The sequence below is a fragment of the Strix aluco genome, chromosome 1 (genome assembly GCF_031877795.1).
Source record: "Strix aluco isolate bStrAlu1 chromosome 1, bStrAlu1.hap1, whole genome shotgun sequence".
In the NCBI taxonomy this organism is placed as follows: Eukaryota; Metazoa; Chordata; class Aves; order Strigiformes; family Strigidae; genus Strix; species Strix aluco.
The window spans coordinates 164,091,315-164,109,290 of record NC_133931.1 but is presented as its reverse complement, the minus strand read 5'-3'; the positions used below and the strand labels follow the sequence as shown (position 1 = coordinate 164,109,290).

The following is a 17,976-nucleotide window of genomic DNA, read 5'->3' as shown; positions in this document are numbered from 1 at the left end:
ATGCATTTGTCAGAGCCAAACGAACCCATGTCAAGTTTGGTCCATGCTGCTGCCGTGCCAGGAAACACACTGGAGGAAGCTGTCCTGCTACGCAACAGAAGCAAAGAGAAGCTCTGATAACTGAAACCATTACAAAGAATATTGATTTTTAAAACCAACTCTGATAATTTGATGTTTGATAAAAGGAAAAAGCTCAGAAAAACTCCCCCAAAACTACAAATAATAAAGCAGCATAAAAATTTTTTGCCAGACAAGGCAGTAGGAAATAAAGATGTAACTGAGTCCTTCACTATCAAAGGCAAGCCATGTCCCTTTAGATGGTAAACAGTAATTTAAAACCAGATGTATTTGTTGACAGCTAGCAGCCACAACAGACCTTGGAGCACTCAAATTGTTGCACTTCTCCGAGTTTCGTTAGCATACAAAACTGTGCAAACAAATTCAGCTTCTTCATTTCTTTTCCTGCAGATGAGAAAAAAGTGAACCCCAGCACATTTTCAAAAAAACCCCACCAAAAACCAAAACAAACCCCAACTGTATCAAACATCCTACACGTCACTGGCCTGTACTTATTTTTTGGAGTCATGTGCAAATATTAGGCTGCTATCTGTGCCCTGGCCTGAAGGTAAGCCAACTGAACAGGACATGGAAAACTACAGGGCATGGCAAGAGAAACGGCTGAACTTGACAGGCAACAGTATGAGAAGCTGACAAAAGGGATAGTGTTGTGAGGAATGACTGGATCTCACTGGTGGCTATGGGGGAGTTATGCAAGAAAAGGTTGAACACAGAAAATCAGAGGCGAATAGTGGGGATGCAGAGTCTCGAAATGCCAACAATGCTGAGGTAATCACAACTCTAATGCCGTATGAAACTAAGAATATCTAGATCACAGCATGAGAAATACAAAATTTGGGTAGACAGAAATACAAAATTTTGGGTAGTGCCCTTGGGCACGACAGCTGAAGCAGGACAAATCAAGTCTGTCGGTTTGGACCACACCACGCTAGCCAAACCTGTTTCTGCAGTCAGGAGGACCCGCTGTTTCCCTTGGCTAACAGAGGAGCACCCAGAGGAACAGACTGAGCATCCCCGGAGCAGGATGCGTGTTCCAGGCCTGACAGCATCAGCAACTAACCATGGCTTCCTAACAGTACTCAGAAGTATCTTTCAGGCAGGCAGTGTATTTAGAAGGCCTGCTTATGTTCAGAGATGAGGTATTTAGAGGACTGCTGACCCTATAAACGCTTGTTAAAAATTGTATTCATGGAAGACTGATCACCTTGAACCATCCTGGCAAACTAGCATACACAGTACAGACGACAGTTACTGATATGGTAAGTATCAAAGCAGTTGGAGAACAAGTTAAATTTATCCATACTTGCATATTGCTTCAGAGGATCACAACTTACACACCAAAATGACCAGACAGGCATTACTTAAAAGAACAAAAACACATAATTTAAAAATTTTACAAAGCAAACTTCTCTACTTGCTATATTCTCACGCCAGCTTTTCAGCTCACTGTGTCTGTTTCACAGGTTGTGATCCCTTGAAAATCCGAAGTCTCCGCTGACTTCTTACAGTTCAACGTACTTGAATAGCTCTCCTTATGAGAGGGATTTCAGCCTCTAAATGTCTCAGCTAAGGATGTCTCAAACAGGAACAAGAACAAAAACTGGTTGTTCCTTTCAGAAGGAAAATCATACCAAAGAAGTTCCAAAATTATACAGTAAATATACTTTATTTCACCTCAGCTCTTGTCAGATTAGTGCTGTCAACAGTCACAGATCAGCATATGATACAGATATGTATTAACTATTTACAATTTACAGTAACGTACTTTTTCTCCAGAAAATATAAGTACAAAAGCTAGGAGTAAACAAATGAGGTACTGCAATTTGGATTTATTGTAGGCAAAAGCAGATAGAAGTGACCTTTAGCAAACAATCACAGGATCAAATCGGGAAAGAGTGCCTAGCTCATCAGGAAAATCACCGCAACCGCTACCCATACAGAAATTTATTGCACAATTCATTCAAAAATAAAAAAATAAATAGAAGAAACAAACAATTTATTTCAACTCTTAAAAAACACCCAGTAAAGCCTGTATAAAGATACAGTAGTGGGCAATTCCTTCCTAGGATAAAGTCTTTTCTCTCCTTTAAAAAAATAACCTTTAACACAAAATAGAAGACAGTGTTCAATAGAAGAGGAAAAAGACTTATCACTTGATAACCCCTGATTAGCGTTTCTCATCAAGGCAGTTTTAACTATGTTCCTGGTCCAAAGGTGGCGCTGAGTTTTGGTTCTTGCTGTTCCATTTGTGACCTTGAGTAACAGCTTTTCTTCTTGGCCCTTATCAAAGGACAATGACAGAGATGTGAACTAAGCAGCAATGTCACGAGACATTCTCATCACCATTTCTTCAAGATGGTCGTAGCCATGACTAGAAGAATGAAAAGTTAGAAAAAATGAGCAAATGTTACATTATTATTTTAATATTAAATGCTTCTAAGTTGCTCTTAATAATGACACTGTTGTTTATTGACAGGAATAGGAGATGGAAGGATTTCAGATAAATCAAATTGTCAAATTATTAACTGATTTTGAGCAAGTAAATCCATTCCAGTATCTGCAAAACAGTTGAGAAACTATGATGAAAACAAAATAACCTGTAGCAAAACAGTCAGGAGTCTCACCGGAAATAGTCTACCACATCATTGCATTAATCCAATGAAAAAAAAGTTGGCCTTTCTGCACAAGGCCTATCATCAAAATCGAAGTGATGAAATAAAATTTTGGGGCTAGCAAAAAGCCTCCTCTACCAGGAAAATATTTACTGCTTTTACAATGAAGTCAGCATCATCTTAATTTCGTTTTATACATGCAAGAATATTATCCTGTTTGCTGACTATCTACTGACAGGAGTCACAAAAATACTTGAGATAAAGAAAGAAACTACAATCCAATAATGAGGTCTGAACAGCTTCCATAGATATTAAGTTATGAAAGTGTACCAGGCAATTGCTGGCATTAAGGTCAAAATCAAGCCCTTCTGTGATACGCTTCGAATACAGCTGAGAATGCCTGAACTTTTTACACCAGCGTTACAGACAGCATGGCAAGAACTTCAGTTTCACACATGCTTTCTGCAACAGTGTTGTAAATAGCTTCGTCCTATCATTAACAACAATTCAATTATTTTCAACAGAGGGCTAGAAAAAACTGTTGCTGATTCAGTCAAGAAGGGATCAAGGCTAGGAGACAAACAGTCCAAACTCTACTGCGTTTAAGTGCAATAAAGCCCATCCGCTATTGTATTCAAAGGTTTAAAAGAACACAAAATAAAGCAGACACCATGACTGTTTGCTAAGATGAATGGATATTTTTCCTTTGAAACAGATATTATTTTGTAGAGGGCTACATCTGCATGACTGCAAGAGAGGGAGATAGCCTGTCAACTGCACTGTGGTAACTGGCAACGGGAACAGCCTGAACGAATCCATCCTGCTCTGGCGGTGGTGCTGGCCAGCCGCTGCGTTTCAGCCCATACACACTGCATCCTGGCAACTGTGCAAAGCTTTTCCGTTGCAGAGGAGGAAAAGGAAAGTTGGGCTGACTGTATGCTTACTTCATCTGAAGAGTTGATTAAATTTCATACAGCACTAATGACTCAAATTATAACCCTATCAGGCAGCATCCTGCTCCCCTCTGCACCACTAGTGCTTGTGTGTGTTTAGCCTGGCTAGTCTGGTCTGATGCAACTTGCATCTTTAGGCCTAAATCAGCTGTTGCTTTTCTGTACCACTGCAATTAGTGTTGCAGATTCATAATGAAAGTAGCTTAATAAAACCTAAAAAAAGGCACAATAAACTGAGAGCATAAAGCTCCCCAAGTTGTTCTCCCTAATCTTTCTGCTCCATTTTCTCTCGATACCAAGCCAAAGCTCCAATTCAGAAAGGTACTGATGTTTAAATGCAATCATATCCCAATTCCTCTACAGAGGATATTTCTTTCATCAACTTTTTTTAAAATAATCCATTCTCATATTTATAAGATGTAATGATTTATTTCAAGCAGTACAGTATGTCTCCCATAAATCTGACATTTGCCTATTCAAAAAAGGAGCCCAGAAAATGAAGACAAAACAAAGCCAAGTGCAATAAAATTCAGTATTACGTATTGAATTAAAATCTGATTTTCTTTCTACAACGGAGATTTCTGTAGGTCAAACATTTCAAGTTTGCTTACAACTCAAAAAGATTGGTTTTGAAGCAATATTTACCATTTTCAAACTTGGCTTTGTCAAACAAAACATGATTAAGAGTAGAACAAAGTTTATCATACACATATAGAACAAAAAATTTGGTTTTTTTTCTAACAAACAAAAGCAGGCAAGAGAAAAAAGCAGAAGAATGATTAATCTCATACTACAGGTTTCATCTTTAAATAAACAAGTATGTATTAGGCTTCACTCACCCACATGCTAACTAAGCACAGACTGATAGGATATTCAGAAGATACCACGGCGAGGTGAGGCAAACTACAAAGCCAGGAAGAAAACAGAGTATTGGACTACTTTGTTAATAGTGTCGATAACTCTGTGGACATCTACTACTTACAGATGAGATTGCTGCAGTTAGATCACAGTAACTATGCAGTAAAAGCTAGATTAGTGAAGGAGACACACTGATCTAGCATATGTTTATTGACCTAGGAATTTGTTAAAAATTTAACCTGTTAAATATATGCTCACTAAGAGGATAAATAATTACTCTCAGATACTTAATACTACACACACTTATTCTCTTCCAGTAGTACAGTTAATTAACAATTTACACATTAAAATTAGTTATAGTTTTTGGCCATAAACTAACACACAGAAAGAACCAAGCTTTATGTTAAAAATGCACATTTATGTTGTAGTTCAGAACTTTATTGCTCATGAGATCTAAATACTGGGTATTTTCAAATACCAGCATCACTCCAATATTAAGTGTGGAGAAACACTACTGCCATGTTAGTAAGCGTCAATAAATAAAATACAAAAAAACAAGCATATTTCTTCACAGAATAATTTATGAAGACCCCTCTAACTTTTTAGTCCTAAACAGAGTTACAAAAGACTCATGCCAAAAAATAATTTGTGCTTCAGTAAACAAACAGTAACTTTGAAAGTGAAGAAAAAAAAATTACTAGATCCTCCATAATATGCCCTAATATTTGAGTTTCCATTGAATGTCTAATTTAATCTCTGTGGATTAGGAAAGGAGAAAATTCATAGGCTAGATCTGAGCCAAGAAAGGACTGCTATGTGAAACTCAAGAAGTTTTTGATCAGGACATGCAGCTCCTTGAATGACAATATCCTTAACAACCAAAGCACTTGGAGCCTGCAGAAAACCTCACTGTATGTTTTAGACAAAATGTAAGATCAAGGACCAAAACCTGATGGATGAATTCAAGTCTATTTAGTGTCAGAAGATGTGAATATCTGTTTTAGGAAGACCAAGTTTCAAGCATCAAAAAGCTGAAGGGACTGAAAAATAAGGTTCATCTCTCTAACCTCTCTTTTGGCCAACAGAGAACTCAAAATGTTTCCTAAATATTACTCTAGCTTGCCAAAACAAAACAACAAAAAAGTGCCATCTTTCTACCTGAAGGTCAGGGAAAGAGAGCATTAAGAGAAATTCATGTTTGGGATGCATGATACTCACTGGAGCTGCAGTATTATCAGTATTTATAATTTTAAAAGTTTTTTAAATATTTAAGATTGCAAGACTCTCAAACCTACTTCAAGATGAAATGGTAAAAAAATTTTTTGATGTTGTTTCAATGAATCAACAGGACTTTAACAAACCTACTTCAACTGAAATGTAAAAATGTTCAAATTTTTATTTTATTCTGTTTCTGCAAGTACTAAATAAATATATATGCAAGGCCAGCAAGAGAAACAGAATGCAATTCCTCTCAATTTAATTCCTGAATATTGTACTAAACTGACCCACAAAGAGAGGGATCACAGTGTTGACTCCAGATACAATGTAGAGAAAACTATTACTGCAGTTTTTATCTCAATAAAAAATAGCTACTAGACATAAAATAGTAACAATAACACCAAAGAAATGTTTATGTTCGTATATTCTTCTTTTTTGGGTCTGCTTCTCAAACCCAAATTCACCTTTCTGGTAAATACCAAGCAACTGTCACACAATAAGAAATGTATTGAAACTGGGAAAAAAACAACCAAACAAAACCAAAGTGAAGTGTTGAAGACTCTTATTTTTGATGTGTCCTGACCCAGAGTGATCCTGACATATTTTGATGTTTTTTCAGTACAAAAATAAAGCAGGCTCTTAGGAAAAAAAAACCCAACCAAGAAACAAGCAAACAAAAAAACTCAATCTTGTTAGGACACTCAAGATAAAAATGTACATATCCTACTTCAAACACACGTGTCTCAGGTGGTGGAGCTAATCACTTTTCTACTCTACAAGCAAAATGGCTTTTGGTTTAGCCAGAAATTTTGTCCCAGGGCTGAAAAAAAATCTCAACATATTTTTCATGAAAACTGGTATGACTCCACAGAAACTTCTGAATTTAAGAAACACAAATCTTCTGTCACTTTTTTGATTAGAAAACCCATCTACAGAATAGTAGTGATGACTGAACTTGCTTTGTTCTGTTGTACCCACAGCTATCAGAAATATGGCTTAACTGACGATAAGAAATACTAGTTAAGAAAATATGCTTGGTTTTTTTTTCCCTTCACTTTTGCTACAAACTCAAACCTACAGCTGGAATTTGACATTCCACTGAAGAAGAGGGAAGGAGGGAGAAAAGGAGTTTTCTTTAATGGGGACACAGGGAAAAAGGAGACTTAAAAGAAAGTTTCTAATTCCTTATTCTTGCAACCTAATCTCTTGCATAAACTTGGTTTACTTCTTTAACTTACCAATGGTCGAGCATCTTCTCGTTCTAGTATCTTCTGAGTCTGATCTGCTGGGAACTTCAGCAATGTTGTTATAACCTTAGCCATTGTCTAAAAAAAGAAAAAATAAAAAAATTTCATTTCATATGCACTAAATGCTTTGAAATGCATTTTAAAATACATTTCATTTAAGAACACTGGATGCTATTTTTAGTAATATCAATGGAAAACATTGTGAAATGGTAAGATAAAACTACTTGTTTCATACCATATATGCATGACGTGCTACGTGAGTTATAAGAAAACCATGAAGAATCTGTATTTCACGTTGTCACAAACTGCAGCTACTATAATATGATGTAAGCTCTATGGTATCTATGCTCAAATCATTGAAGTCCATTATTAAGAGAGTGTACTGTTACAAATACTGCTCCTACCACATTTGATCTTAATGTGGCCTTTCTGAAAAGCACATTTCAAGCCCATGGCACGTGAGAGAGTCCTTATGGATTCAACTATATTCACATTATCCAAATATTTTGTAAAGAAATGAAACATTGAGAAAGCAGATCCAAATGTCAAATGTGGAACTCCAGTTCTGTAAATATTTTTAGCAGGTATACAATAACCTCATATTTAAATAGCAAACCATTTAGACATCCTCAGACAGAAGACATGAGAATGTCAAAGCTTTGTGCAAAATAGGCAATGATTATTTCCATTTTATAAACAGATGTGTGGGAGGAAAAAACTCCAAAAGGCACAAAACAAGGTTCAGGTGACTTTTACAAGAAAGGTCAAAGTAAGAGCTGCAGTGCAGCTCAAACAGAAGGTGATTGCTACAAAAGCAGTAACTGCTGCTCTTAAAGAATGCGGGTGAGATAAGATTGCTGTTGTGAATGTCTACTGTTTATTACCAGTCTCACGTGTGGAATGAAGAGGGAGACTGTAGCAACAAAGCAGCTGCAGGACAAAAATGACTGCAGCAAAAAGTGAGAAGTAAAGCCCTAATTTGCAACAATTGTTTCAGTATATAACTTAACTAGGGGATAAAAATCAAAAGAAAGCAAAACAAACCAAGCCCTGTTGAAGCCTTTCAGCTCCAAAAGCTTGATTTTAACATATAGCTCCCATAATTTAAGAAGTGCCTCTACTGCAGTTCCCAGATACACAAAGGAATGTGCTAGGTGCCACAAACTAACATAACGCTTTTCTAATTTTTTTTGCCAAAATCATCATCACAATTATTTAGGACTAAAATATTAGAAAGCATTGAGCTTACAATTTATTCAAACTCTCTGTAACAGAGCTATCAAGAAATTCCTCTCCTAACAATTTTCTATAGGATGCAAATATTAAAGAAAAATCTACAAACACTGCAAATACTCCATGAAAGCACAGATACTTATGTGCCAACTTAAACAGGGGCTACCTAAAACCTTCTTTTCCTGAAAACCTCCATTTTGTAATTTGTCACTAGCAACGACTTGAAATCATCGCCACTAGGGAGATTTTGAAGCAGAATTCTTCTACATTATTCACAGCTGCATAGTTATGAAACAAAGTTACAAGGACTGCAGACCTTGGGATAGTATGTTTAATATAGCCTTACCTTACCACTCTAACAGTCTGTTCTACTACAAAAAACCCCTAATAACTCTCTGAGTACACACACATATGTTCCTGTGTGTGCATCTCTATATCTACCTATAGAAAGACCCTGAGCCTTCCCAAACATAATAGCTAGTTCTGCTGTAAGAGATGATACTTTGCATTCCCATTTCTTTTTCTGAGGTTGATATATTTAAATATATCATCTCTGAAAATAATATTTTTACAATGATACCAATCAGTCCTCTCAACAATTCAAGAGCTGCTGGTCAAAGGCAGAACCTTCAAAATCAAAGTTTTCCCCTTTGTTTTATACCCCTTGTTTTTCTGCAATGCAAAAGAACCTGTCGAGGTGCCAGAAAAAGATCTGCATAAATTTACTATCTCCAAATCATATGTCTTCTATTACATTCTTCCATGCACCCAGTTGGTATCAGCACACACATTTATTACAGACATACAAAACTTAAACTGATTTTCTGGCCTCAGAAGAGACTCCAAAGAGCGTAATTAATTTACAAGTAGAGCATCTAGGATTTCTGCAAGACTTCAGATTCAGAGTGCAGTACAGCTGGACAGTGCAACTGTTCACGTAACTGAAGAAAATATTATCTTGTTTGACCTAGTGGTTTCTGCCACGTATTTCCAGGTTCAGATATTCTGAACAAGGTGCATGCTTAGAAAAAACTGGCAATCTCATTTCTTATACCCTGCCAAGGTTGAGGCAAAAAAATAAAGTTGGACTGGAGGGCAAGACAGTAAAATCCCCCAGCAAAGACATGTGCAAGGTTACATGTTATAAGCATAATTCCTGACTCTGAGATACTGAGTCACTATCAACCTTCAATATTTCTCTTATGTCTGCAGCACTATAACACAAGTAATGCATTCATTAATGTCTCTACTTAATATGATTCTAGGATCACTTACGAGGCTGCATAAATGGCAATCCATCCTAGAGAGTTTGTACAGATTCCCTTGAATTCCTTTTAGTAAGGAGGAAATAATGTCTATAGAGAACACCAATTTCACTGCTCACACCTTTGAGACGTGGCATACATATCTGCAGTGTAAAAGGAGACCCTGTACAGAAAAAGGCCACCAGAGTGATCTTACAAGAGCAAATTAACGGCCTCATTTGGTTCAGGAAAACAAAAGCTGAGAGAAAGGTATCTGTACTGAAGAGGTAAATCTCAATACAGACCTTTTAACTCAAGGACTGGGGGGGGGGGGGGGGGGGGCGGGGAGGAAAGTATGTTAATACTTTACTAACACACTTTGTGTATTCAAAGATTTTCTCAATCACATTGTCCAGTCAGTGTAGCTGGGTGAAACCAGTTTTCAAGACACAGTTCAGTAAATTTAAGATTGTGCAATACAATCCCTACGAGAGCAGACACTAAGCTCAGCATCTTCCAGCAAAAAAGGAAGTTGAAAGAAAACCAGCAGATGAAATCAGCTTGGAAGTATTTTTTGAAGCAAAAGTGAAGAGACCAAAATATCTTCATATTTAAATTAGTAAAAACGTTAGTCTTCATTCAATTTTAATTTCCCATTAGTATATGGCAGCATTTCTACAATCTTGATCCACTAATAATAGAGAACTAGACAATACCAGAAATTCTTCCCTTCTTGCAATACATCAGAATATTTACCCTCAATTAAAATTTGCTACGAGATAATCAAATTAGTATGAACACACAACAGGGAAGAATACAATCACATTCTATTGTAAGAACTCTGTCACCTTCCCTTACCTATCTACATCTAACTTGCCAAAGCTAAAAACTGTAGTGCTTTGAAAATTATTTCTGCTGGTTGGTTGTTTAAATATACTTCCTCTTTCAATCATACCAACTTTCAAACAATGCTTTCTCAAGTTATTGTAGGAACCAGATCTCTATCTCTTCCGATTTATTTCTTCTCCTCTCAATATCCATCTTTTTTTAGGAGCCTGTGTGCAGGCAATGTTGTAATGGCGTCTTCTTGTTAAATACAATGTAATGTCCAGGGCAAATAAATACATATATGTCTACAAACATATACATACATATAAATGCATACATACATAAATTTATTATATATATTTATTCATATAGCTTTTAATCAAAGCAATTGAAAGACAGAATAAAGACCTAAAGCCAATTTACTTTAGCACTGATTGTTGTTAGTTGCTGTAATTGAAGAAATCAACTACAAACTTTAGTACATCACTGTTAAAAAGGCAAAAAAACCCTCACAATTTTATAATGCAAAGTTTTGAGGCATGTATAGTAATGTTTTGAAGTAAGAAATAGCCTTAATGAGTGAAAAAGAGGTTTTAAATTAGGTTTTCTTAAATGCAAGTTTGCTATGTGCATCAGCTATCTGCAAGTCATCTGCAGCTGTCTCAAAACTTGAAGCCAAAACATTTGCTGACATGCTTTTTAGCATTTTCGCTTGTCTAAGTCCCTCACAATTCAAAATCATAAAATTTAGTAACATATGTATTTTTCTTTAACGATTTCAGTTGTTTGTTATTGAAGTAGGAGAGCCATCCAATGAGCTTGTGAACAGAAGGGAACGAGTGATTCCGGGTTTTTTTGATCAGGGATTTGTATTTTTAATAAAAAAGGAATTAATATCAAAGTGAAAAATGGGATAAAAAGAAAGAGAAAGAGGAATCCTGTAAGGTCAAGATGTCCTGCACAGACCAAGTTTTATTCTGTACAGAGCACGACGAGAACAAAGCTAATTAACACAGAAACCTACATAAAACCTCTCTGCTTAATAGTAGTCCAAGTTGAGAGCAGGACAACAAAGAATGGAAGAACACCAGGGAGGAGAAAAAAAAAACAACTAGAAAAAAATTAATCCACATAGCATTTATCGTCCAAGGAAAATGTTTGTGTTATGACATACTTCTTTTGAACCTGGTCAGTCTCTAAGCATCAGTATTGTTACAAGCTAGTAAAATTCCAACTTAGGAATGATTTCACAGGCTTGCAGCATACAATAAGCAGCCTACTGTGCAGTTTTTTTCACTACTTTTAAGGGTAAATTAATACTACCTAGAGAAGGTATACAGATGTGGGAGCACTATAAAACATCTTTAAGTAACAATTAAAGAGATATTTCATCATCTTTGGAGCTATTAAAAACCTATTATTTAATCCAACTATTACTTACCATATTTGTGTCAAGATGACATCAAAAGAGCACTTTTGCTAATATTGTGCATACCAGTTTTCACAGTACGTTAAACTCGAATGACAACAGGACTTGTGTTAATAGAACCATACCTGCCTATAAAGGTTTTTGTCTTCATAGGTACATTGGTGAGAGATGTGACAACTCCCCTCCCCCCGCCACTCATCTCGGCATGCTGGCAAAGTTATTAAGGTATGGATCATGCCTCTTTGGAAAAAAAAATGTGAAAGCCTATCGAATGCTGTGTCAGTAATAAACAGCATGTACTGAATCACAAACACACGGTACTTCAAATCCATACAGCAAGGATGTTAAACTGTATTCTAACCTCAATCACGTGTCACCATAGACAACTTCCCATACCTTTGTCTCACGACCCATCATATATTCAAAAAGCACCTTCCTCAAGTATTCAAACTCAGCAGGCTCCCCAAAGAGGGAAACGTCAGTATGGTGAAGGTTTTCATCTGTGTAAACAAAAATAAGAGAATATTTATACTGAGAGTCACTCATAGGAATCCAAGTTTCACCAATGGCATGAAACTGGACAAAAACAAATGCTCGACTCTGCACCTGGAATAGGGTAACAACAAATACAGGAAGGGGTCTGGGGGTGCCGGTTGACAGGAGGCTCGTCAGGAGTCAGCAGTTGTGCCCTGGCAGCCAAGAGGGCAAACCGCACCCTGGGGTGCATCAAACACAGCGTAACCAGCCGGGCAAAAGAGGGGATTATCCCCCTGTATTTAGTGCTGGTGCAGCCTCACCATGAGTATTGTCTGTGGTTCTGGGCCCCACCATTTAAAAAGGATGTGAAGGTACTTGAATGTGTCACGAGGAGGGCACCAAAGCTGGTGAAGGAACTGCAGGCATGTCCTGTGAGGAGCGGCTGAGGGCTCTGGGTTTGTCTGGTTTGGAGAGGAGGAGGCTGAGGGGCGACCTCACTGCTCTCTGCAGCTTCCTGGAGAGGGGAAGGGCAGAGGGAGGTGCTGAGCTCTTCTCCCTGGTACCCAGCACCAGGATGCATGGGAGTGGCTCAAAGCTGTGTTGTTGGGGGAGGTTCGGACTTGACACGAGGAAACATTTCTCTACTGAGAGGCAGGTCAAACCCTGGAACAGGCTTCCTGGAGAGGTGGTCGATGCCCCAGGGCTGTCAGTGTTTGAGAGGCATTTGGACAATGTCCTTAATGCCTTAACAGTGAACTGGTCAGGCCGTTGGACTGATCATTGTAGATCCCTTCCAGCTGAACTAGGCTGTGCTCTGCTGTGCTTCTTCCTACCTCCTCCTTGCCCAGCCATTACATGCCGTGGAAATCCCTGATGAATTTATCCCCAGCCCTGCCCTAGCAGAAGGCCCTGAATACCCATAACCATGCCCCAGCCTAGGCACTGGCTCTGTCACATTGTGGGAGGCAGGCCTGTACCTTCTGATGGGGGTGAGAGCTGTGGATCCTCTTGAGATAATTGGACCATCTGCACAAATTTGCAAAAGGAAAATTGTGAAGTGTCATTTTTGAAAGTCTTCTATGTTCATCCAGTTTCACTGCATTTCCTCAGGATGGTAAAACCCCACAGCGAGGTTTTGACCCTAGTGAGGCTCAAAGATGAAGCCCTCAGTCTGAAGCAGGACTTGCTCCTCAACTAAATGGTTGCAAATCCTTTTGAGGTGAGCAATACCTGTTCATTTCCCCATGGATATTTTTTTCTCCCTGTACTCATTGTTAGAAATGCCTGACCTGTTTCCCATGGAAAAAAAGCTGAAACAAAAGAAGCTGAGAACAGCAGCACTCCCTCAGAGGTGGGGTCCATCTGGCCCAACACTCTGTCTCCAAAGTGGCCAACCATCAGTGCCTACAGGAGAGCACATGAGCAGTGCACGTCTGCTTCTGTCAGGGTCCTGGGGGTGCTCATAGGCCTCAGTGGCTGGGACCGGCCTTGTGGGACCCCCCACCCCCCCATCTCCTGATAAGGGCCCAGGGGACGTGTCTCAGCTCAGCCTGGGGCCTTCAGTCCGTGCCCGAGAGATGCTGTAGCTGTGCCCGTCTCTGCCCCTGTCTCCTGGGGGGGCCTGGACCTGCTCTGCAGAGAGCTGCTCTCCTGGAGGGACCCCTCAGACCTGGCTCAGAGCTGCTCATGCAGAACTCTCGGCATAGCACAGTGTAACTGTTCTGTTCTATTCCCCGTGCTCACCATGAGTTGAGTAACGAGGAGATAGTTATTTGCCTGAAATGCCAGGGGGTTTTTCAGCTCCAAAACCACTTTCAAGGACACATATCATAAAGATTACAAGTGGAAATGGGATTTTACTTATTACTGTGTCAAAGCAGATCATCTTGCAAATGAACTCTAATCACAAGAAGAGTAAATGTCCAAACACATAACTCAAGAAAGATCCATAAAATCCAGCAGTTATATTGTTAAGAGTTTTAAAGTCATAAAATGTATATCTAATTAGCCAAGACAAATGGATAATTCCTCCCTACCCACTTCTGAGTGACACTGCTTACACCACTCACCCTGGAGAATACTGAAGAACTCCAATATAGAGCTTTTTTAACTGTATGACATGAAAACAAACATCAAACAAAATGCTGTGTGATTCGCTCATCTGAAATCACACACCAGCTCTACTGTAACAGACAAGACAAAACAAGGATAAGATGACATAAAAATATTATACAAATGTTTTAAAGAGACTGACATTTTAATAAATTGTCTAAACCAAAGCATATCTTTGAAACAAACGAAAAACTTCCTTGTGATGAAAACAGTGTACTCACCTCCGTACGGTGTTCCAACTGAGGTGACGTACACATTCTTCTCATAATTTTTCAACTGGTCTTCCAGTACATGAATCTAAATAGAAAACAGTCAAAATGATGAATGGTGTTCACAAGCAGTTAAAATAAGCATAACTGAAAGTTTTCAGCTAAACATCATCTCCTTCTATGAAAGCAAAATACATTAAAAATTGTGTTATTAAAAACTGTCCCTAAACTACTTAAGGAAATGTGTGTACATGTGTATATATACACATAAGAGTATCTATAGCAAATGTTATGCATATATATGTATTCACATATATATATACATGTGTCTATTCTATACACATAAGCATACATAAAGAAAACATGACAAAAATTGTATTCATGAATTGTGTTCATGAAGCGCATTGTTCCATTGTTAGCAAATGTTTTGCTAACCTGTAAGACAATCACGTGGTACTTGCATTCTCAGGGGATAGAGAAGTACTTTGAAAAGTGCAGAGATCTGAGAGGAAGTATGAGACAAAACTATTTTATGTATTATTTCCATAGTACCTGTGTGGAGATGTGCTACATCATCACTTGGAAAGAACAAACCTTTTAATACTGCAAACACAAAGTATCAAACAAGAATACTGCTTACGGGTTTGAATAGCACCCTCACCTGCTCTCTTAACTCCTGCTCTTTCAGTTTTGAATCATTGACTAGTGTTGTCTTCTGTGCAAGCTGTGCCTGAAAGAACAGCCACATATGGAAACCATCAAAAAACTCCTGAAGATATATCACAGGTACCTTTTCAATAATCCTCTTTCTGCTTTTAACACACACACAAACTTATAAGCAGTATTTCTGCTTTCAATTTGCTATGAAACAGAATTATCTAGAGAGTAAAATCAGTAAAATTTGAGACTTACCTGAAGTTCTGTTATTTTGACCTAGAACAACAACAACAAAATTAGATTAAAATGTATGAAAAAACCTGAGTATATCGAGTACTGCACACAGGTAAAAAAAAGAAAGAAATATTAATCATCTAGTTCTGATACAGTGTGCTAACTGAAGTTGATAAAAATGGAAATGATGAAACATACTTTAAAAATAAGTAGTCCCATAAATAGAGTTTAACTTATTTGTACTGACAGTACCTAAAGATTATATTTAAATTCTCTCATTTGATTCTGTAAGACAATTATCATAAATATAACTTTGAGAACCCAGTAATTCCAAATCTTTACAAAATACATATTGGAGATGAATGGTAACTGAATGAGTATGAAGCACATGCCAGAAAGCCCTAGCTACTATGAATACTATTCACAGTATTTTATCTTATTCCTTAATTCTCCAAGTTGCATCTGGAAATGTGAACATTTATCTGAAAATAGCTTCAGCTGAAGAGCTTCATGAGCTCTACATCTTGTGAAGATAGCAATGTTTATGGAGTACAGAAACAATTCTAAGGTGAAATTCCTATCTTCCAATGTTCCAGCTCTAAGGAAAATAATGCTTTAGTAGTCATGGGTATAACTCAAGGTTGTAAAAATCATTTTAACATCAAGTAATTTGTGTGTGAATCTTTTTTTTTTTTTTTTTTTTTTTTTTATTAAAGGTAACCTAAACCTTAACAGAGAAGGGCTATATCCCACTTGTTTCTTCCCGAGCCTCTTTGGACTTGTGTTGAAAAGGAAAGCTATTCTCTATCTCTGTAAGTTCATAAACCCTGTGGGTTTTCCTACAGTCCACAAACAGACTATAGGGGAAAATCATTCCTCTATGGGTCTCAAACCTGTAAGTGCAATTCTTGCTTCTGAAGAGCTCAACTATCTGACCAGGCATTTATTTTCTCATGCAGAGAGAGAGTTTATGATATTTTTACATCCCTACACTAACACTTAAGGACATAAGTATTTGCCAACTGTTTATCACAGTCAAACAAGTATTGTTCAATCACATAGTTATGATTCATGTCAAAGTGGATACATCATGTGTGGTGTTTGGCCTAGGCTGACAAGAAGCAACACAGGAGGTTTTATAAGACAAATTTCGGTGACTTGGGAGACTCCAGCGTTACACAACACGTGTATTAGCTGCCCACAGGAAGTTGCTTCCAGTCAATGGAAGACTTCTGACCTGTTTTACTACTAGTGATGAAGGAAAAAAAACCCAAACCAAAAGAGAATAATGTTACAAAGCAACAAAATAAAAAAGAAATAAGGTGAGACAAAAGATACCACAGCGAGTATAAGATGACAGAATTAATTTGAATGGACGTGTAAAATCCAGATGTGGATTGGTACACTTCTGCTCAGGTATGTGGACAAGGTCCACAGGCCCCATCCAATTTTCTCATCTAGCTCTGTAATGTTGCAAATGCTGTACGAGTTGCAAATATACGCTATTGCACCAGGTAATAGCAAAATTAGTTTGCTACAGACATATCAAGGACCAGCAATGGACAAATTAAGACAGGTAAGAATTAAGAAGAACAACTACTCTTAATTTCTAAGGAGGAAAAAAGAAAACTACCTCCTGATCCCAGACCAGACTGTGTCAAAGAGTGAGAATCCAATCCTGAAATACTGATAAAACAAGAACTAGAAGCCCACTTACAGCACTCTAAATATTTGGGCTTTGACCAGACCAGAGATGCACCAGGAGCTATCTGCACAATCAGTAGCATCTGACTACTGGAATAAGTTATGCTGTTTTGAGATGAAGTCAGCACTACAATTAGTATGAAATATGAAATTTATATCAGTTAAATCAGAGCTATGCAAAAGAAAGCTTGTGAACAATTTGCTAAATTTGAGTTCAGCTGGAATTCTCAGAACTACTCAAGAAAGCTTGATGCCTGTATGCCAACGAAATCATGGATATTTAACTGCCTTACACTCACCAAAAAATCTCATTCTTACTCTGCAAGAACTTCAAACCTGGATGCTTTAACTGTACTTAAGTAGATGCACTACCACACAACCTCATTTTCCCCCCCTCCAAATGAGACATCATTTATTCTTTAAAACAAAGTTATTCACTAGCAATGGAGTTCTCCCAACTGGTTTATATCTGCCACAGATGGAACAACTCCTTTGAGTTTCTCCAAAGTCTGCCATGGAAACTCCAAGGAGTGGACAACTGTGGACAAGGTTCCAAGGACAGGCAAAATTATTTATTTATTTTGTTTATTGTAAGCAGACATAGAGATGTAATATCTGCAATATTCAAATTTTTTACAGCTCTATGCTACCACTGCAAATCTGTGTGATGCATTTCTGGGAAGAATTGAGAAATACATGAAATACCATTGCTGGTACATAGATTTGATATAACTTTCATGTCCTATTAGTGAATATGTGATCCCGAAGATGCATGTGCTAAATGACTGCCTGTGTTTATAGCATACTTCTATAACAAAGCAAGCAGTGAAACAGTTAGCAAAGAAGCCCTAAAGATAAAGTACTCTTCATACTCTTCAGAATG

At 37.7% G+C, this 17,976-nt stretch overlaps 1 protein-coding gene across 20 annotated transcripts in view; it reads right to left on the bottom strand.

Annotated features, from left to right (window-relative positions):
- Positions 1-1,725: 1,725 nt before the first annotated feature.
- GOLGA4 (golgin A4) overlaps positions 1,726-17,976 on the bottom strand; it is a 79,240-nt gene continuing 62,989 nt past the window's right edge. For 19 of the 20 annotated variants that reach the window (XM_074843665.1, XM_074843636.1, XM_074843626.1 and 16 more), the window contains 7 exons: positions 15,411-15,431; positions 15,160-15,228; positions 14,511-14,586; positions 12,097-12,200; positions 6,958-7,044; positions 4,483-4,546; positions 1,726-2,449 (listed from right to left, as the gene is read on the bottom strand). In XM_074843665.1, the coding sequence (XP_074699766.1) occupies positions 4,517-4,546; positions 6,958-7,044; positions 12,097-12,200; positions 14,511-14,586; positions 15,160-15,228; positions 15,411-15,431 (387 nt within the window). In that variant the 3' untranslated portion in view covers positions 1,726-2,449; positions 4,483-4,516. The remainder of the gene's footprint in view (positions 2,450-4,482; positions 4,547-6,957; positions 7,045-12,096; positions 12,201-14,510; positions 14,587-15,159; positions 15,229-15,410; positions 15,432-17,976) is intronic. The other variant, XM_074843674.1, reaches the window with a different exon arrangement.